Source organism: Talaromyces proteolyticus, assembly GCF_021365285.1.
Source record: "Talaromyces proteolyticus strain PMI_201 chromosome Unknown BGW36scaffold_4, whole genome shotgun sequence".
NCBI classification, from domain to species: Eukaryota; Fungi; Ascomycota; class Eurotiomycetes; order Eurotiales; family Trichocomaceae; genus Talaromyces; species Talaromyces proteolyticus.
The window spans coordinates 123,226-144,663 of NW_025764280.1; the positions used below are offsets into that span (position 1 = coordinate 123,226).

Consider the following 21,438-nt stretch of genomic DNA (forward strand, 5'->3'; position numbering starts at 1 on the left):
ATCTCACTATATCTAGCGACGCAGCTCAAGGGAACAGAAAAGTCAAAAGAGAATGCCGCGACGCTTCTAGACGCGAGTGATAGGCGGGAGATTAATACTCCCGCGAATGTCCATCGACGATCGCAACACTACTGCCATCATATCGTCGCGATGCCATCCATAAGTCACAATGGCTGGGTCAGCAAATCGGCACTACATATGACGGGATTTTTAGGCCCGTGAAGCGCCAATGAAACCTGTTTACCGTCAAAATCCCGATGGCCATGCTGCTGCCCCGCTCGCTGCCTGCAGGTGTTGTCGAGACGCCGTCATGTCTTAGCAGACTCTCGACGCGCATGCTCGTGGTTGCTGCGGCAAAGCTTGGCCTGCGTCGTGATGACCATTCCCTTCACTTAACAGTGTTACATAGCAATAGTTATTATGAATGTGATGTCCTGTTGAATCGCAGCTCAACAGTGCACGTGGTGTGTCTGGATCACGCAATACCGCGGCATGATGAGCAATCAGCTCTAAAAAGCGCTCTCAGTGGGTATCAGCGTCAGTTTGCATATAATATTATTGTGAATACTGTCAACACTGAACGCTTAGCATCGATGGCCATCTATGGAGCCGCCAAGAAGATGTATATCTATGTGGTCGTAAGAAATGACGAGTGAGCCGTCCAGACGATATAGTACATGTAATAACAAACAAATGGATTGATAGATTACATATGTAATAGATTAATACAATGTGTCAAAGCTACATAACAGTCCATATGTACTCAATATCAAGTCACTCACGCTATGCAAGAAACGACACAAAACGCCCAGAAATGCACGCAACACGCAACGTCCAAACACATACACAACACAACATACACAACAAATACCACCAACTCATAACATAACGTACAGTTCATCTAGATATCTAATCATGAAATTTAAACTACTTTTCTACTCTGCGTAAATGATTGTAAGACTTTTAGTACATCCAAAACAAATCAGCCAAGCCAATAAAACTACACGTTTAAGGCTATCACGATGTAATAACGACTTTCAGGTATTGATATAAGAAAAAATCTCACGGTGCTAGAATAAGTGCTAGCAACGCCATCCGGCAGTAGAGACCATAGCGCATCTGTAGCCGTAGTTAGCACCTGGTCATTACGAAACAAGGCTTTCAGTTGTAAACTCACCTGGCGGAAATACGCTGCCCTCTGGTCAAAGTCGACCTCTTCCCCAATCTCGGCATTTCTGGGCAACGGGTGCATGACAACCATATGGCTTTTAGCATGCTTCAAAACCGAGTTGTCAATAACAAAACTGTTCTTGAGTCTCTCGTATTCCTCCAGGTCTGCAAAGCGCTCCTTCTGCACTCGTGTACAGTACAAAACATCGGAGCGAGCGACAATCTCCGGTGTCAGTTCTTGCGCCTCGTGAATCAATTGACCTGAAGAAACGACCAATTTGCGGACCTCTTCAGGTAATGATAATGCCTTTGGAGCCACTAGCTGGACGCGAACATCATAAAACTGGAGAAGTTTGATCAGGGAGTGCACGGTACGACCATATCTCAAGTCTCCGGTGAAGGTAACCGTCAGACCCGTGACTGTTCCGAGTTCTTCTCGGATAGTGAAAAGGTCAAGGAATGCCTGAGTTGGGTGTTCACGGCTACCGTTGCCACCGTTAATTATTGGAACGGGAGAGAACTTAGCCGCAGTGTGAGCACTGTTTTCATCTGGATGGCGGAGGACTACCGCGTCTCCGTAGCATGCAAGGGTGCGGATTGTGTCTTGTAAAGTCTCTCCCTTTTTCGTCGAGGAATGCTCTGTCGAGATGACCACCGTACGCCCTCCAAGTCGTTGCATAGCAGCATCAAAGGATGCCGAGGTACGAGTTGAAGGTTCGTAGAAGAGAGTACATAGAACGCGGCCTTTGAGAATTTCAAGAACGCCCTGTCGCTCAACTCCAAGGCGCATTTCTTGAGCCACCGTGAAGAGAAGGTGAAGATCAGCCCGGTTAAATTGGTCGACAGAGACAACATTCTTCTGCTTGAAGGTAGATCGCGAAAGGAGTTCGAGCAGTGATGGCGACAGCTGAGAAGGGGATGTAAACAGCGGCGGTCCAAGATCAGGCACACTAGGCATTGTATCACCAACCCTCGGGCGGCTTTGTCTTACAGGGGTGCTAGTTGAGAAACGTCGGCTAATCGAAGTGTCAACCTTGGGTTGAACCCTAGGAGAGAAAGCCTTGACAGATGGTGATGGTGGCGCGATGCGGTGACCAGACATGTCAGTTCCTCTCGCAGCTTCGGGCTGGATTTCGCTGTCAAGACAAGACGTCCTGCCTTGGAAAACAATCCTGTGAACGGATCCCCTCATGGGTTTGCCGTTGAACGGTGACCAGACATCCCCGCTTTGGAAAATATACGGACGGTCAACTTCAACTTCAACGAACGTATCATGCTGATCATGTAGTTCAAAGATCTTCTTGGGGTTGTGATACAATCGATCGGAGATGTCATCGATTGTCATTTTGTTCTGAGACACAGCAGTGAGCAGCAGGGGCAAGGCGTCAGCAATACCAACCGTGGGGCTAGCCATATCACCAGCAAGCTGATACGGAATAGTACCAATAGAGAAAACGTCAATCGTGCTCAAGTGTTCCCATAGAGCTTTCTGGTCATCTAGGGTAGGTAGACCAACGCAGTCAGGGTAATCTTGCTGGCTGAGAAACAGGCTATAGATTGAAACATCGCAGGTGACTTTGAGGCCCTTCTCTTTGCTCAAAGCGATCAAATTGATATCCTCCTTGGACGAGACATTCAGGACGTGGACATTACGGTTGTGTAAACTAGCCAACAAGAGTATGGAGGCAAGATCGGTCGCTTTCGCGTCCGTAATCATAGGCTTATTAGCTGGCCAAGCCCCAAAATGGCTGGTGACCGCAGCAACTTTGTTGATATTTCCGGAAAGATGGTTAAATGGGATGAACAAAGCACCAACCTCTCCAATGACCTGTCCAATTTGCTCCGCATTGGAAGCCGTAGCAGCGACTGACAAGTTGAAGTCGCAATATATTCCGCTCTTGGAGTTGTGCTGGGCAACGCTCAGGGCAACGGCATCAGTCACAGAAACGTCAACACCAACGGGCATCACACGAATCATAGTGAAACCCGAAGCAACAGAGGCCTTGCTAACTAGTTCAAAATCTTTGGAGCCTTGGGTAACAATTCCTGGCACAAAAGAAGCAATATTGATCAAGCCAGGAAGAACCACAGTGCGATGGCTGGTCTGGTGGTCAATAGTGAGAACTTCCAAGTCAAATTTCCGTGCAAGAGCCTCAATCAATATCTTTGCATTCTTGACGTTAGTTACCAATGGAGTTTGGTAATCGACTGCCATGCGTCGAGTCCTATAGCCTTTGCTCATATAGTTTGCCGGACGGCGATATCGGTTGCTGGACGGCAGGTTGATATACAAATCAATGAGGTTATTAGCCAGATGCTGGGTGAGAGAGTATTCGGATTTGAGATCTTCTTCCTCTCCGGCAAGAAGCTCCAGATATTTGACGGGAATGCCGTGTTCCTTAATGTAATCTGCAGTACCCGCAGTCGCAAACAAGTTGTAACCCATCTTATGTAGCTTTTGAATAGACGGGAGCATCTCCAATTTCTCCTTGAATGATCCAATAGAAAGAAGAATGTTTTTCTTAGGAAGGCGGAAACCTGTTGAAACTAGAGCCTTGAGGTAAGCTTCAGCGCGATCACGGCCAAAACAGGCAACTTCGCCTGTCGATGCCATTTCAACACCCAATACAGGATCTGCACCGGAGAGACGGGAGAAGGAGAACTGGGGAACTTTGACGCCAACATAGTCTTTGGGTATGCTTGTGGGAGGGTATTCTTGGAAGGGTATACCAATCATAGCCTTTGTAGCAATTTCAATCAAATCAACGCCCATTACCTTTGACACAAATGGGAAAGACCGAGACGCCCGCACATTACACTCAATAACCTTTATATCGTTGTCCTTGGCAATGAATTGAATGTTGAAAGGTCCGGTAACGTTGAGCGCATTTCCAATCTTTCGAGTAGCATCTTCAATGCGTCGAACAGTTTCGGGGTCCAAATCTTGCGGGGGGAGAATGAGTGTAGCATCACCCGAGTGAACACCAGCATTCTCAACGTGCTCAGAAATGAAGTGACCAACCATGACACCATTAAGAGCCACAGCGTCCATCTCAATCTCCTTTGCGTTCTCAATGTACTTCGTGATGACGACTGGGTGTTCTCTAGAGACCTCGGCTGCTTGGTTCAAGTAGTTTGCAAGGTCATCTCTCGAATAGACAGTATTCATCGCCGCGCCTGAAAGAACGTAAGACGGGCGAACCAGAACAGGATAGTTAACTTTGTTACAGAAAGCGGTGGCCTCCTCTATGCTCGTCAGTTCTTTCCAAGCAGGTTGATCGACTCCGATGCGATCAAGCATGCGAGAGAACTTGTAGCGATTTTCGGCGTTGTCGATCATTTCCGGGGAAGTTCCCAAAATCTTAACATTGAGACGATGTAAAGGCAATGCAATGTTGTTTGGTGTCTGGCCACCCATAGACATTATCACACCGCTAGAAGATTCCAGCTGATAGATGTCCAGGACGGTCTCCAGGTTGATGTTCTCAAAATACAATCTATCTGCCTCGTCATAATCCGTGCTCACAGTCTCGGGGTTGTAGTTGACCATGACAGTCTTATGTCCCTGTTCACGAAGTGTACGAATAGTCCTGACAGAGCACCAGTCAAATTCAACAGATGAACCGATTCGGTAGACACCTGAACCCAGTACCATGACACCATGGTCGTCAAACGAAATGTCGTGCTCAGATCCATTGTATGTCAAATAAAGATAGTTGGTGAAAGCTGGGAATTCTGCTGCAACCGTGTCTATTTGTTTAACAACCGGGATTAGACCAGCCTCGACACGCATGCGCCTAATAGCGAGTTCATTTGAGCTCAAGAACTTCGCTAATTGACGATCGGCAAACCCGAGCTGTTTTGCTTGGCGGATTAAGCCAAGTGGTACATTAGTGGCATTGTATTGACTAGTAAGCATCTTGCCAAAATCGCTCAGGCCTTTGAGTTTACGCAAGAACCATTTGTCGATCTGAGTCAACTTCCAGATATCATCGACAGAGTATCCATTATGCATGGCATTTGCGATGGCAAAAAGACGCTGGTCTGAAGGGGTCTGGAGCTCAGTGTCTATCGACATCAATGCACTTGTCTGATTGAATCCCATGTTGTGATAATCGATAGATCTGATAGCTTTTTGAATAGCTTCTTCAAAGGTTCTTCCAATGCTCATGACCTCGCCCACACTCTTCATAGAGGAACCAAGTTGATTAGAGACACGAGTAAATTTCTTCAAGTCCCAACGAGGAATCTTGACAACGACATAGTCAAGCGATGGCTCAAAGCAAGCGCAAGTTACCTTGGTAACGGAGTTCGAGATCTCATTCAGAGGAATGCCTAGACCGAGCTTAGCGGCAATAAACGCGAGAGGATAGCCAGTCGCTTTAGACGCAAGCGCCGAAGACCGAGATAGTCGAGCGTTCACCTCGATGATACAGTACTCCTTAGAGAAAGGATTAAGGGCATATTGAATATTACATTCACCAACGACGCCTAAATGGCGGATAACGTTAACGGCGGTCGTACGTAGCATGTTGTAATCCTCGTCTGAAAGGGTTTGAGAAGGCGCGACAACAATGGAGTCACCAGTGTGAATACCAAGAGGGTCAAAGTTTTCCATGTTACAAACAGTGATGCAGTTGTCTCTGGCATCACGAACGACTTCGTATTCAATTTCCTTCCAGCCCTTCATACTTCTTTCGATCAAGACCTGGGGGCTGGCGGCAAATGCCTTGGTACAAAGTTCTCGCAGCTGAATCGGGTCCTCGGCGAAGCCGCTTCCCAGACCACCAAGAGCATAGGCAGCCCGAACAATAACAGGAAATCCGATGCTGTCAACAACTCTCATAGCCTCATCAATGTTGGAAGCAGAAGCGGACTTGGCACATTTTTCACCAATGGATTCCATGCTTCGAGCAAACAGCTCGCGATCTTCCGTTGTAATAATGGTATCAATCGGAGTGCCCAAAACCTTGACGCCGAGTGCCTCGAATTCATCTTTAAGTTGAATACCAACTTGAAGTGCTGTCTGACCGCCGAAAGTGACATAAATTGCATCCGGCCGCTCGTGCTTGATGACTTTGCGTACAAAGTCGGCATTGACGGGCAGAAAGTAGACTTTATCCGCAAGACCTTTGGAGGTCTGAATAGTGGCAATATTGGGATTTATCAGGATTGTGTAAATGCCTTCTTGTTTCAAAGCTTTAATAGCTTGACTGCCCGAGTAATCGAATTCTCCTGCTTGGCCGATACTGAGACCACCACTGCCTAAAACGAGCACCTTTTTGACGGAGACACGGGGTGCCTTCTTTTCGTTTTCGGCACGGGAACCGCCAGGGAAGGAAACGGGTTGTTTCAAGGCTTCAGGAGAAGCTAGCGTGGTTGTGATGGTACTGATGAATACATCGAATAGAAATTCGGTGTCACGAGGACCGGGAGTGCTTTCGGGGTGGAACTGGACGCTGAAAAAGGGGCGATTGACATGCCGGATACCCTCATTGCTTCCATCGTTGGCATTTACAAACAGTTCCTCCCAGCCCTCTGGAAGTGTGGCGGCATCAACGGCGTATCCGTGATTCTGAGAAGTAATATGACACTTTCCGGTAACCATGCTAGTGCAAGGAATATTATGGCCGCGGTTACCAAATTTCATTTTAGTCGTGCTTGCACCCACGGCTCTAGCGAGGAGTTGGTGTCCGAGACAGATACCGAAGATAGGTATCTTGCCTTCTTGGACAGTTTTGGAGATGTTCTGCACCGTGGTCGAGATAGTTGCTGGATCACCAGGGCCGTTGGAAATGAAAAGGCCATCATATTCTGTTCCAGCGAGTGTGTGGAAATCGTAATCCCAGGGGACAACTAAAACCTCAACGCCGCGTGAAAGTAAGCAGCGAAGTTGATTGTATTTCATACCGACGTCTAAGCAAAGCACCCGCACTGGGCGACCAGAGGGGTGCTTCAGAGAAACTGATTCCGGAGGTGTGAAGAGACGGGGCTTCTGGATAGACACTGCAAGTGGGTAGGTTAGTATATTTTAAATATATTTTTGCTAAGTTATTGAACATGCATACCTTCCGCGACAAGATTCTTTTTGTTTGGATCATCCCATTCGACCTGCTCAAACTGAGACGGCCACTTGGCTGACGAGATTCCATTGGCTCCGGCCCCATTTGGAACTGTGGACTTTTCAAGCAGTAAGCGGCCTAGCATACTTCCCTTGTCCCGGATCCGTTTGGTCAAAGACCGGGTGTCAACGCCGTAAATAGCGGGAACTCCCTGCTCCTTGAGCCATTGGCCGAGGGAAGATTCAGCCAAGAAGTGAGAGTAGTCTTCGCCAGAGTATGTAGCGACTACAAGAGCTGCAATGTGGATCTGACTCGACTCAAAATGTTTCGGCAGCTCTTTGAGGACTTCGTCCATGGTCTCCCGTGATGGCACTCCGTAGTTGCCGACCAAGGGGAAGGTAATGACTAGGATTTGGCCCCGGTATGAAGGATCGGTGATGGACTCGGGATAGCCTACCATACCAGTCTGGAAGACTAGCTCACCGGCAACGCTGTTCTCAGCGCCAAAGCTGTAGCCTTGGTACAGGGTGCCATCCTCCAGCTCCAAGACAATGTGCTTCTCAGAGTTGGCGACGATTGGGAACGAGGCGGGGGGGATTGGAGTGCCATTGACTGATGGCGGCATGACTGGCAATGGCTTCAAGTCTCGAGCGGAATTATAGGAGACTGCATCTCCGCTGGAAGGGCTGGCGGGGGCAGCGTTGTCGCTCACGCGAGAAGCGTCCTCGAAGGGCGGCGACATTGTTTCGTCTGCAATATAACAGAAAGAGTCCTCTGAGGGACTGGATCAAAGCGGCTCTCTACCGAAGCATTAGCAGGCTCCAAGACGTATTCTCGATGTCTTGACTGCCACTGCTGCACGGAGGAGGGGTAGAGAGAGGAGGAAGAGTGAGCGAAAACTTTCTCTGCGGGAAGGCAAGAGGCAAGAAAAACGGGTCGAGCCCGCTATCGGCAGAATAAATTTTTGTGTAGGCCAAGGTGTACCTCTTATTGGCCAGAACTGGTGGGACCTGGAAGCTGTGCCGCCGGCAGCCAATGGTGACACCGACTGAGGTACCCCACTATCAGCCTTGCCTGACCGCCTGCAGATGCAAGGATATTCGCTGCACGGACTTACAAGTACAAGACATCTGAAAGCCTCGATGAGCGAAGAGGTACCTCTGTCATTGATGAATTATATTGTGTAGGAATTGGCGATATCAGTTGGCTTTTGGTATGATGTGGGGGCACGAGGGGAGAAGGTGTTAGGAAACAAATCATGAAATCAGAAGACACTAAGCATGGTAGACTAACTCAAGCCGACGAATATATCAATCGATATATGTTACATATGCATGGCTTTATCCTGCGCTGTTCTTGGCTCATATCAATACCAGTTGGCATAGTTATGTCATCCTACATTTCAAGCACCCCGGGTCACGTGCCGGTATAGAGGTTCGTGCGCGCCTGCCTGCTACAAGCAAATCATCGCAGCGCTTTTCCGCACTCGTTCCTCTCTTGTGCTCATGTGAATAGCGAGCGTCGAGCGTGCTAGTTGCCGCTGGTCGCCCGACGTGACAGGAACGTTCCTCGTGTTTCTTCTTGGGCGGTCTTGCCGTTAGCTCTCTTGCCATTTTGCTGCGTTTGCTGCTGCTGCTGGTGTTGGTTTGTTAGTGCGGTTTCATGTCGATTTCTGATATATCGTTTACAACGGCGAGCCATTGTTCATAATGCTCGCCTCCCTTTTGCGTCCTCGCAAGGCACGCCAGCAACTCCAACCCCCCGTATCCCCCGGCTTCCCCCCGCAAGAGACTACTCCTTTGCTCCAACGGATCTTGGGCGACAACGCTCAAATCCTCCCACCGGCCGAGGCCGAGCGACACGCTTGGGACAACGAGCACTTCGACCCTGAAAATATTGGCATTGATGATGAGCTTGCCCCCTTCGATGGTGAAGGCGACGACCACAGCGACAGCAATAACGGGCACCCCCTTCTACCCATCTTCTCGTCTCCTCATCTTGGTAGGTCAAGTGCGATGACGTCATGCATCACCACTGTTAACCGCCGTGCTTTTCAGACCTCATCCCAGTGTACACGGTCACCCACGCTATTCGTCTCCTAATCGAGTCACGATGTGAAACAACTCTAACCTGGGACCAGCTACGGTCTCCCCAGATTGCCCAGTTTCTTCTCAAGCCTATTCAGCAGCAAATCCGCGACTCGCAATTCAATCGATCTACGCTCTACGCCTTGATGGCCAATTGCCTCCAGTTTAACAAAGAAACCGAGATCAACCCAGGAAACAGTGGCACCAACCGGACTCGGGCACTAGTTAGTGAGCTTCTGGCCATCAAACTCCTCCGGGAGTACACAACCCGAGAGTTGATTGATTCTCTTTCATACGACTTCTATCCTCTACAAGGATCCACCCATCTTGCTTCAACCACCACTCTACGGGGCCCGGGATGGAACAGCGTCTCCAAGAATAAACAGGCAACTGGCCACGCTCGAATTTCTTGTCTGGAGGTTGCCATCAGAGCGCAGGCCAAACGCTTTATCGCCCATCCTCTCGTCGTTCAGCAGCTGGAGGCCATTTGGGCAGGCACCATTGTCTTCCACTCAGCTGCCGACAATCTGCATCGCACGCAAACTGCAGTCCACACTCATGCTCATGTTAGGTACAGATTCATCGATCCTCTGGAAATCGATCAACATAACAAACCTCAGTCTTCCCTCCCGCCTCCTGAAAATCCCCGACGAGCTGTCACTCTCTATGATCCAAGAGATGCGTCTCTATTCAAACTGTCCCGACTTCGCGTTCCTCGATACCGTCAATTTCTCTCTACCGTCTCTTTCGCCGCTCTGCTTGGCCTCTATCTGGCTGTTCTTTGTGAACGTTCTTTGCATATCACCACCGTTGAGGTGATCTTCTGGTTCTGGAGTGCTGGTTTTATTCTAGACGAAATAGTCGGTTTCAACGAACAAGGATTCAGCTTGTATCTTATGAGTTTTTGGAATCTTTTCGATCTCGGCATCCTGTTGCTACTTTTCGGTTACGCGATCTTCCGGATATACGGAATGGCAATGCCCGATACTCACCAACTTACTGCTGCGAAACAAGCCTACGATCTACTGTCTGCCAGCGCTATCCTTCTCTTCCCACGCCTATTCTCTGTGCTCGACCATTACAAGTATTTCTCACAGCTGCTCATTGCTTTCCGTATCATGGCCGCTGACCTCATGGCTGTGTTTCTGCTAATTGTCGTGGCCTGTAGTGGCTTTCTGGTGGCTTTTTCTTTCTCTTCCGGTTCAGCCCAATCTCCTCCAGAGGTTATATACGCATTGTTTCAGATTTTGATGGGATTTACGCCAACAGCCTGGAGTCTTTGGGAAGAATATAACATTCTCGGTCGCATCATTCTAACGCTCTTTCTCTTTATCTGCCATTTCGTGGTAGTTACGATCTTGATCACCGTCTTAACCAACTCCTTCATGGCTATTGTAAAAAATGCCAACGAAGAACACCAATTTGTCTTTGCCATAAACACGATTTCCATGGTCAAATCAGATGCGCTGTTCTCCTACATCGCCCCCTCCAACATAATCAGCTGGCTGGTTTCGCCTTTACGGTACTGCATTCCATTTCGGGACTTTGTCAAACTTAACCGCACTCTCATAAAGTTGACACATTTTCCCATATTGTGGTCGATTTGCTTCTATGAAAAGGTCATACTTAGTCCTAGAATCTTTGACCCAACCGATCTGGTGGAAGCCGGTTCCCGCGCCATTGGTCGCTCCACAGATGTCTTGCGTGCTAGAAATAGACGTCTTAGTCGATTCGATTCCTTCCATCGTCTTACTCGCGAACCATCCATCGCCACTTATCAGCAGGATCGAGTGCTAGAGGAACTTTTCCAGAGGCCATTTCAACAGCAATCTCTACACGGTATAAGTGAAAGCCCTGATGGACGTCGGAAATCAACAATGGTGAAACATTGGATGCAAAACATGGACTCGGAAGATCTTACACCGAGGAGGTTGGCTCCGCTTCGTCGGGTAAACTCAACGGTGCGGCGTAACTATACCGAAACGACACGGTCCGTTGCATCGGATCCTGAAGAATTTGTCAGCCATAGTAATCTCCGCCCTGTTCCCGAGCACTCTGTTCTCTATGAATCAGCAAAACATATGAAAAGACATGTTTCACACACTACCGATGTCGAGGGAGATGACGAAAAGTCTAGTGGCGAGAACAATGACGATGAGTCTGAAATGGGTCAACCATCTATGCTAGGCTCTAAAAGGGGGACCAAACAGTCCGATAATACGCCTCGAGCGAGTGGCAAGAGCAGCGAGAAGAGCACACCTAAATTCTTCAGCTCCCGTCCATCCACTGCTATGTATAATTCTCGAAAAAACAGCCCCACCAGGCACCGTCCTACCTCACGCCATCACGAGCGCAATGTCTCTGGTGTCACCGTCCTGTACAAGACTCCCGGAGATGCCGATGACAGTTCTGATGGTTCTCTACCAGGTCCGTCATCATCCCCCTTGAAGCGAATAGAGACCCGAAGGCCCATCCCTCCTACTGCTCGACAGGGATTCATGTCGGTCCCTAACATTCATCACATTGGGTCTGACATGGGCGAAACTGGCGTGCTTCCCTCAAGTTTGGCTACTCAGCTCGCAGCCGACAATGATATCCTCGGAAGGCTTGTTTTGGCCCGTATGAATAACATCGAGGAGGGCTTCCGCGAAGTATTGAAGGAAGTGAAAGATTTACGCGGGAAACATGCTCGTGAGCCTCGCGAACCGTAATTGACCGTTCCCAACGAGATCAATGAAGAAATCTACGAATAAGAATATGAGGGCTACCTACATCGAAGACGCCAACGCGAGAATGGTTTTCTTTTCTCTGGAAAGATATATATTAATTGAAAATGATTGGAGAAAACGGTTTTAAAAAAACAAAACTTACGTGCGAGAAAAGAGAAGACTTCGAAACCTCGTACTTTTACTGTGGAAGTTCGGCAGTCGCATGAGCGACACAATTATTTCTTTGTAGAAGATACCCTTGTACAATTATATACGCATACTAGCAACGAATATTACATGTAATCATCTGAATGAATACCCTTGCTCGCGGTTTTCCATTCCAAATACAATATCAATATTGACTATTGTAGTACTGCATATTTAACGTTCACGCCCGTTCCAGTGCTCAACCCAAAAATAGTTCTGGAAATCCTCGTTATTTTGCACGTCAACCTAGAGTTGCCAGCTCATTATTCGTTAACCTTCCAGATGTTTCCAGCCAATGCTGATACTGAAACACGTCAGGGGTCATTACACCATCTTCCACGCTTCATGTTTCTATCGATGTGAATGATCGATTGGTGACGAATCCTCGGCGATTTGGCGCGGCGGCTATGCACACCCAAACATATCTTGGGGCCTGGCGGGTACACCTTACACGCCAGTTGACGATAGCAGCTGTAAACTGTATATATATTCATTAGAGCTTTCCTTTTGCTCTCGTCAGTAAGGACTAACTTAAAAATATGTGATTGCAATCATGAAAGATACTTCCAAACTATCTCAGATCGCTCGGGATGTCGGTGTGCTCGAATCAAAAAGACTTCGTCCACTGCAGCCTCGAGAACCAAAGCCCCAATGGGCCACGGCTGCTGACGTCGCCGCTGCCAGAGGAATCCTCGTTCAGCAGCGGACTCAATGCGACTCATGGAAAGATCCCTCAAAGCAAAAACGGCGATTCCTTCGTTCCAAAGAGAAGAATGAGTCCTTGGCTGATCCTAAAAAATGGAAATTCTCTAGAGTTGAACGCTCTATCGCACTTGACAGGCAGATTAAGGACCTAGGTCCTGTTGGCGTTGCACAGGCTATTCTCGATTTCGACATAATAGACGAACCACTAGATGTTAATTTGATGTACTCAGCGAGTTTGAAAGAAAAGAATGATTTCGGTGAAGAAAAATGTCATGAAAATGATTGGTTAGAATATGTGACAGGAAAAGATTTACTGGATTATGTGACTTTCCTTGTCAGCTACCCAACACGACAATCAGCCAAAGACAAGGCTCTGTTGATAGCTCTAAATCGCCGGTGTATGCCAGTGGTTAGAGAATTATTACAATATCACTCCAACCCAAACGGTCTCCAGGACTCATATTTTACCTCTGCAGTTATTGAAGGCGATTTTGAGCTCGTTGGACTATTTTTGTCTGCACCAAATCCGCTGGAAGACACTGTAATAAATGGAGGATTAGTGAAATCCGTTGAGCAACGCCACTCGCATCTTGTATCTCTACTTGTTGCACATGGGGCCGATGCAGGTTACGAAAATGGTAAGGCTATCGAGATTGCCGTTCGAAACAGGGATTTGCAGGACCTCTCTTTGATGTGTTTGAAATCTCAAAAACCGCTGGCAACAACAGTCTTCGAAAATGCGATAGTCGCAGCTTGCACTATTCCCGATGAGACCCTGAGAAACTCGATCATAAACATACTCTTATGTGCCGGAGCGGACCCCAGCCATACTGCATTGGAAGACTTGCTATTGAACGCTGTCAAAGTAGGGAGCATACCTACAGTATCTCTCCTTATCGACCATGGAACATCACCTAACAGAAATGAAGCAGAATGTTTACAGTTGGCTGTGCAGAACCTTCGGCTCGATCTCCTGGAGATAATCCTTCGAAATGATGTCTCAGCTAATGGTACTTCCAAAGCGCTAGAACGGATTCCCGAAGAAGTACCAGAAAGCCAATTTCGCAAATTATTAGCGCCTCTGCTCAATAAAGGGGTTACTGAGGAAGCTCTTGGTGTTTGCTTAGCGCGTGTTGTTAGTAAACGTTTCAACTGTCTCGCAGACACGCTTGTAAAACGGGGAGCGTCCCTAGACTACGACGATGCAACCTGCGTTCGATTTGCTTTACGTGAGCATAATCTAACACTCCTCGAAACACTCCTCGCGGCTCCTTGTGCGGCCTATAACCTGGCAAAGGCCATTCCGGATGCTATGGCAATAGGGTCTAATTCTGTAAGGCGTAATGCTATGCATTTGCTGTTGAGAAAGGGTGTCTCAGGACGAGAGTTGCACCGAGCCCTTCGTACAGTGATTAGGGAGGAAGACCATTATCGCGTCGACTACGAACTAGCTGAACTCTTGATTCGACATAAAGCATCTGTCGACTTCATTGGATCTAACGGGAATTGCCTACAAATCGCCACGGAGAGAATCGATTTGAGAGCTATTAAATTGCTATGCCGGGCAAACCCATCGCCGGAGGTTGTCTCTTCAGCTCTACCTTTTATCTTCAAATCATTCAACGCCAACGACTACTCTAAAATGTGTGATATAGTATCTGTGTTGTTACTCCATGGCGCGCGAGGAACGCCCTTGGCTCGAGCCCTCATTGATGCTGTTCAGCAAGATGAACACGGCCGTATTGTCACCTTGCTTTTGGAAAATGGCGCCGATCCGAATTATAAGGACGGAAAGGCAATTGAGCACGCATTGTGCGCCACAGATACCAAAATATTGAGGCTAATTTGCGAAAATGGGAGGCTCGTACCAAGCTCTCTGGAAAGACTGGTTCCCCAGGTGCTAGAAACTCGATGTTTTAGTATCGATAAGGCCGAACCGCTCATCCGTTGCTGTGCAGAGTATAGAAGCATTCTCGATGAAACACTTCTTCTAGAAGTTGAATCCAAAGGTTGTCGTCGAGATTTACTTGACCTTTTACTCGAACTCAATGTAAATGTTGATTACAAGGACGCTGCTGCCGTCCACTGTGCTGTTCGAAAAGGCGATATTGGAACAACGCGAATGCTTCTGTCCAAAGGCCCTGGGCGCGGCCACCTTTCAAGTCTTCTGAAAACAGCCTCAAAAATCCAAGGTAGGAAAAATGAAAAACTGGAGATGATGCGAATTCTCCTTTCACATGGCGGCCCTGGATTTGGACAAGATGATATTCTCCTTCAGGAAATTGAACTATTGACTGGAGAGGATCTCTCTTCTATCAAACTGTTGATTGAATACGGCGCATCAATAGACCATAAATCTGGTGCCTCAATTCGGGCTGCAATTGATCGCAATCAAATTCACCTTTTTGGTCTATTGATGCTCCAAAGGCCCAACAAGATATCCCTAGATAATGCTTTTGAAGCGTGCAGGCGGAATGTGGCCTTTACAGCTCAGGAGAGATTATATATCTTTGATTCCTTGTTCAATACTGGCCTAGATTGTAGTAGAAATGCTAGTCAAATCAGCCTCGCCTTGATCGAAGCCGTTGAGCGCGATCCCTCTGATACGACAATTCCCGATTTACTATTGAGGAACGGTGCCTCCACAGATTATGACCAAGGTCGCGCGCTTCAATCAGCGGTATTGGCAGCATCACTACCACTGGTCGAGATTATTCTTTCCCAAGGTAGACTTGCCGACAAGGCTGTGGATATAGCATTCGAAAAAATGATTAATTCTCGTTCAATAAGCCTTCCTGAGGGGCTAAGAATAGCTCAATTGCTTCTGGGCCATGGTGTGCGAAAGTCTCTTATTGAAAATGCTATGAGTAAAGCGTTGTCACCAACTGAATATATTTCCAAAAAAGAAGTCGGTTTATTCCTGTCTCATGGAGCCGAAGTCAATGCCTCTAATGGGGCATACTTTGTCACCGCAGCTATTAGAGAAGACATGGAATTGTTTCGCTTACTTCTCGTCAGCGGCAAGCCCGATACATCTATCATTGTCCCCGCTATTATCCAGTCAGTTCTTCCAGAGAAATCCCTCATTCACTATCTACGGGTCTTATTAGACAACGTATCACATGCCACCATAATGGAGTCCACCCTTTTTATGGCAATAGAACGCTTTCCCCGTGGAGAAGAGCTTGTGCGGTTTCTATTGGAGCACGGATCTACCCTAGGATCTGGTATTAAAACGACCATAAGTACTGCATTAGGTCCTGAATGTGTTAATCTTGTGGTGTGGGCTCTGTTACGCGAAAATCCTAAGGTGAGCGATGGGGTAATCGTAACGATATTGCAAACTGGCAGAGAAGGTTAGTAATTCAAGGCTTGACTGTTTTATCTACGCTGATATAATATGTCAGACTCTTCGTTCGTAGCTCCAAAGACACGAATGTCACCAATAATTCTCGCAGCCAAGAATCAGCGTCATGCAGTTATACGGGAGTTGGTCAGACAAAAGGCTGATTTGTCTTGTCGTGATTATCAGAATCAATCCGCGCTATTCTATGCAAGTCGCAATGGCGATTTAGAGACTGTGAGGATTCTAATTCAAGCCGGTGCGCTTCCCGACGATGGAAGTCTCCATGAATCTGCTCGAGAGACACATTCGGCAATTGTCTCCATACTTCTTTCTGTTGGCCATGATGCCGGATTCCCGTCACTTTTGCACGCTGGTGAAGAACTTGGGCGCACACCTTTGGAGGAACTATGTCTAAATACGAAATGCCAAGACGATGCTGCGTGGAACACAAGGCTTCGCGAGACAATTGGTATGCTGCTTCACTCTCAGGGAAAGGAGATCAAAAAGGATGGAAATAAGAAGTCCGTCCTTCACCTAGCACTTGACAATGCACATCCATTTGAGATAACTGAGGCTCTATTAGAGTTTCCTCAGATCTGGAAGTTCATCAATGAACCAATCCACCAATTTGAGGACTCGGAAGGTTTCATCTACTCTCCAACAAAATACGTTGAGCATTTCTACCATGGGCCCAAACCAGTCGCTAAAGAACTTACCCGACTGCTCCGGGGAAAACGGTGTCAAGACTGCTACTATTCTTCTAGAGATAAAGACCAGCCATCGGATGCGGTTGGGATTCCCAAGGAGATCGCTGCCGAGATAGATAAGAGAAAGCGCAGAGATCGAGAGCAGAGACAGGAAATGATACGATTAGATGAACTTGCGGCACATCAACGAGAAATTCGAATGCAAAGTCATCAGCTTGATATGCGTATGTCTGAAGAGCGACACGACCAGGGAATGAAACAGATTCAGGACCGCGAGTTATTCGAACAGCAGTCGATGCAAAAGAAGCACAAATTAACTATCTTACACGAGGAAGACCTAAATCAGCAACGTCGCAACCAACTAGAAGAAAACAGCAAACTCAAAATCCGGCTTCTGGCTGATGAGTCAATCCACCAACAGTCACTTCTTGAGGCTGAGCGAAACGGGGAGCTTAAGTACAAGAACAGATTGCTCATACAGGATCGAGAAGCGGAGGAGGCAAAATTTAACATTCAGAAGGCATTCTTGTTGGAGCGCGATCAAGTAGACGAGAAGCAACATGATCGGCAAATGCAATGGATTGACCGTCAGGATCAGAGTGTCAAGACCAGAGCGGTCGAAGTCAAGAGCATAGCTGAAGCTGCTCGGTACGCCAACATGCCCCCGAACCTTTTACAATTGGAGGGGCCAGATTAGGCTATGGCATTAAATTTGATTGGATGTCTTATCCTTTTTCCTCTTCTTTCTGTTTCTCTTTTATTTATTTATTTTTTCCCCCCAGATCTACAGAATCTCTGTAAGCGTAGATAAAAATATTATAAACAGCTAGCCCAGTGCACATTTCTCTAATAAGTCGATATAATTGCTCTATCGGTCTTTACGAACCTCCAATTTTAGTCTCGGGTTCGACTTGATTGTTCCCTGGTGGGTTTCGGCGTCCGGGGAGGCATTCCCACCGCGCATTGTATACTGCTCCTGGGAAGTAGTAATCTCGTAGTCCAGCTGAAGGCATCGGGAAAGCAGGGCCGTTCCTCCAATGATAGCCACGATGCTTCTTATTATAGCCTGCTGCGAGTCCTATCGGTACCTCAATTTTATCACTACAGTCATTTTGCATGCCAAGGGGCTGCAAATGTTGTCAGTGCAACCAAGACTTACGATACCGTTGATCTCGAGCGACACAGACAATATCTCCATCGGGTACGATGGTCATACTCTGCTATCAATTGGTCTTGAAATTTTCAATGTTGAAAGTGAACATTGAGCATCAATTGATGGAATGGGACGATTATCTTTTGCATGTAATATATCTATGTAGCATAAGAGAGATCCGGGTGGCCAGTTTCCGGATTAGCGCATGTGGCCCGCCGCTCGATATCCCCACCCATTCCTCACCCCTTCGTCACCGTCCGCACTGTCGCCTGGGCCTAACCTACATGAGACTAAGTAGAAATTAGGACAGGCTAAGCTACTTAAAGGCAAGCGGCGCTTAAAGTAGCCAATACCATATTAAGAAGATCAATAAAATAATTCTATCAAAGTATTATAGCATTTTAAGATATCTCTTTATTTTAGTTGTATTACTCTATCATTTAAATCCTTTAGTAATCTTAATATATCGTTATTAGTTATCTTTAAGAAATCTCTATGTGGTTTAACATATCGTATCGCTCCTCGACATAGCCAGTGACAACTAGAGTGGGGTCTAGGTGCGTGACATCTAGCCAACTTGGATATAATTGTCTGAGATGTTGGATTTACCCATTCTTATGAGATATAATTGTGATTATAATAGGGTTTATGCGATAAAATAGCAGGATGAGACAGAATAGTCAATATTAGGATCGATCACGATAGTTGTGGCTTGGTATGTTGCCTCTGGAAGGCATGAGATCATCAGGTTCCTGTGTGATTGATACCGTGCACGGCTCGAGGTGATGCCGGCAAGACCGCACTACTGTCGTGGCAGGACGTACTGATGCCCCTTGGGGGGACGCTATCCTGGCCCTAACCCAACCGCCTATTAGCCCGAAACTGTGAGACAGTTACTGGAAAACAGGCAAATGTTGGGATTTATTGGTTGAACGTAGGGCTTAATTAGATATAGATTAATTGCTAACCTGTGGTATATATAGCTATAGATGCGGATTATATAATGTTTTAGCTAGTTAATATCTTAGTAGTGGCGTTATAAGATCCTTTGAAGATATTTTAGAGGTGTTGAAAGATTATAGATCTCTTATAATATATAGGGCCTTATATTATCTTTTTTTTTAATAGAATTAGTATTTTTAAGCTGATTCTAGAGTATATAGTAGATTAGAGATAATTTGATAGATGATGGCTTAGTGTTGGTATAGCTATATTATATATCAATTATTGTATATATTATTTAATAGATAGATAAATAGGTTTATTGCTATATGTTATATTTATATTATTATTATTATAAATATTTATCTATTTATTATATTTTTAGAAATTTTTTTCCTTTTATAATACTATTTTGTTTAATGCACCACCTCTTTATATGATTTTTCTGTTTTCTCTAGTTTTATGTTGTCTTTATGTGAGTAAGTGAAACTATATATATATATATGTATATATTTATAGATTTATCTTTTTACATATCTATACATATATCTATTAAGAAATCTAATATTAATGTAGAATAGTATTTTATTATTTATATAAAGACTTATATATCTATATATTCACCTATATATTATTGTGAGGCCTGGCAGCAGCAAGAGCGCTGCAGGCTCACAGAGGCTTATAAGCGTGCCAACCCTGGGATTGGGCAATGGCCCAATTACCTCAGTATTACTTTTTGGCATTTAGAGGTTGGCAGTGCCAAGGAGCCTTACAGTGTAATTGGGCCATTAGGGACGTTAGAGGCCCCTGATTCGATTCCCGCAGGTGTGGAACTGCGCGACAGGGTTGTCAAAGCCTAATCTTGCTCGGCAAGTCTGGCACTCCTGCCCCCTATAAAAGACGGTTCCAAAGAGTCTTTTAAGTATAAGCTTATAAGGCCTTTAGTCCCCAGGAAGCTCCGAAGCGTGGTTCACTTCGTGGAAGCAGTCCCTAGAAAAGCGTGCAAAGCAGCGCCTCTAGAGAGAGGCGCCCCTCAAGAGAAGGGCCTTTTAGGGAGGGTAGAGTGTGAGGCCTGGCAGCAGCAAGAGCGCTGCAGGCTCACAGAGGCTTATAAGCGTGCCAACCCTGGGATTGGGCAATGGCCCAATTACCTCAGTATTACTTTTTGGCATTTAGAGGTTGGCAGTGCCAAGGAGCCTTACAATTATCTCCTCTTACCTATTTTTTCTTATTCTCTTTGGAGGATAAGATTATTTTTTTATTTATAAAATAAAATAAAAAAATAACTAATATTATTTATAATACTTTTATAAATTAAGATTAGTTAATAGAAGAATAAGATTTTTTATATCTATCTACTATTTATATTTACTTAGCCTTCTTTATATATTCCTTATCTGCCCCTATGTCTTATATCTTTTTATTTATATCTATATCTTATATTCCCTCATCTATATGTCATTTATCTATCTACTACACTTACTTTACTCTTTATTTAAAGTCTATTATGTCTTTGTAATCTTGTAAATATAAGGATCTTTTACTTTATTAATAATATCTTTAAGCTTTTAATAATAAGCTTAATCTTATCTATAACGATATGGTTATTGGCCTTTATACATATTATAAGCGCTTAAAAAAATCTATAATTAATTATAAGATAATAAGTATTCTTCTCTATATATATTATTATCTGCTTAATCTATTTAAATATTTAATTTTATATATTAAATATCTTCTTTTTATGTGTCTAAATGTTTTATTTTATATATTTAAATATTTATTAATAGATTATAAATATTAATTAAACAAAAGTTTCTTACTTATAAGATAATTAAAAAGATATATTTTTAATCTAAAAATTAGAAAAAAGCTATTGTGAGTTTTAACATGATTATATACTGTTAATAGGTTTCTTAATCAGTCAACTATCTTAGAAAGTTGGTTAATATAACTTCTATATAATAGATTAAGCTTATGCTTATATTAAGTGCTTTTAATTAAAGAAGTAAATACCTGTTAGCTTACTATGGTGTTCTAAAGCCTTTATTTAATATAAACCAAACAGTTAGACTGGACATCTTTATAGATCTTTATAATTTATATAGCTTATCTGCTTTTAATTATGGAAATTTGATGGGATTAGTATTTATATAGAATAATTATTTTATATATCTAATTCATTATATGTCTAAGATATAGCGCGATCTAGATAATTATATTTAGATTTTTTATAAATAATTTTTTTTGTTTAGCCTTTAAATATTAAGATTTATTAGATTTTTAAATATTATAATATTTTTAATATATTTTTTAAAGTTTTTTTTATAAATATATTTAAATTCTTTTTT

The 21,438-nt window shown here is 45.0% G+C and overlaps 3 protein-coding genes across 3 annotated transcripts; 2 read left to right on the forward strand and 1 right to left on the reverse strand.

Annotated features, from left to right (window-relative positions):
* Positions 1 to 1,062: 1,062 nt before the first annotated feature.
* BGW36DRAFT_292296 (putative bifunctional pyrimidine biosynthesis protein) lies at positions 1,063 to 7,974 on the reverse strand (the record flags this gene model as incomplete). Its single annotated transcript, XM_046210903.1, has 3 exons — positions 1,063 to 1,119; positions 1,178 to 7,176; positions 7,239 to 7,974. 3 exons carry the CDS (start codon positions 7,972 to 7,974, stop codon positions 1,063 to 1,065), a joined length of 6,792 nt encoding a protein of 2,263 aa, XP_046073825.1.
* Positions 7,975 to 8,661: 687 nt separating this feature from the next.
* On the forward strand, positions 8,662 to 12,381 carry BGW36DRAFT_459352 (putative integral membrane channel protein). The gene is made up of 2 exons (XM_046222046.1): positions 8,662 to 9,233; positions 9,290 to 12,381. The coding sequence occupies exons 1-2, from the start codon at positions 8,942 to 8,944 to the stop codon at positions 12,028 to 12,030; spliced, it is 3,033 nt and encodes a 1,010-aa protein (XP_046073826.1). The 5' UTR covers positions 8,662 to 8,941; the 3' UTR covers positions 12,031 to 12,381.
* Positions 12,382 to 12,783: 402 nt separating this feature from the next.
* BGW36DRAFT_405426 (uncharacterized protein) lies at positions 12,784 to 17,832 on the forward strand. The gene is made up of 2 exons (XM_046218969.1): positions 12,784 to 16,295; positions 16,347 to 17,832. The coding sequence occupies exons 1-2, from the start codon at positions 12,788 to 12,790 to the stop codon at positions 17,687 to 17,689; spliced, it is 4,851 nt and encodes a 1,616-aa protein (XP_046073827.1). The 5' UTR covers positions 12,784 to 12,787; the 3' UTR covers positions 17,690 to 17,832.
* Positions 17,833 to 21,438: the final 3,606 nt, after the last annotated feature.

Bases quoted from the DNA above. Each gene is read 5' to 3' on its own strand.
- BGW36DRAFT_405426 (XM_046218969.1), top strand. From the start codon at position 12,788: ATGAAAGATACTTCCAAACTATCTCAGATCGCTCGGGATGTCGGTGTG. The intron at 16,296-16,346 runs GTTAGTAATTCA...ATAATATGTCAG, and splicing joins ATTGCAAACTGGCAGAGAAG to ACTCTTCGTTCGTAGCTCCA.
- BGW36DRAFT_459352 (XM_046222046.1), top strand. From the start codon at position 8,942: ATGCTCGCCTCCCTTTTGCGTCCTCGCAAGGCACGCCAGCAACTCCAA. The intron at 9,234-9,289 runs GTAGGTCAAGTG...CGTGCTTTTCAG, and splicing joins CTTCTCGTCTCCTCATCTTG to ACCTCATCCCAGTGTACACG.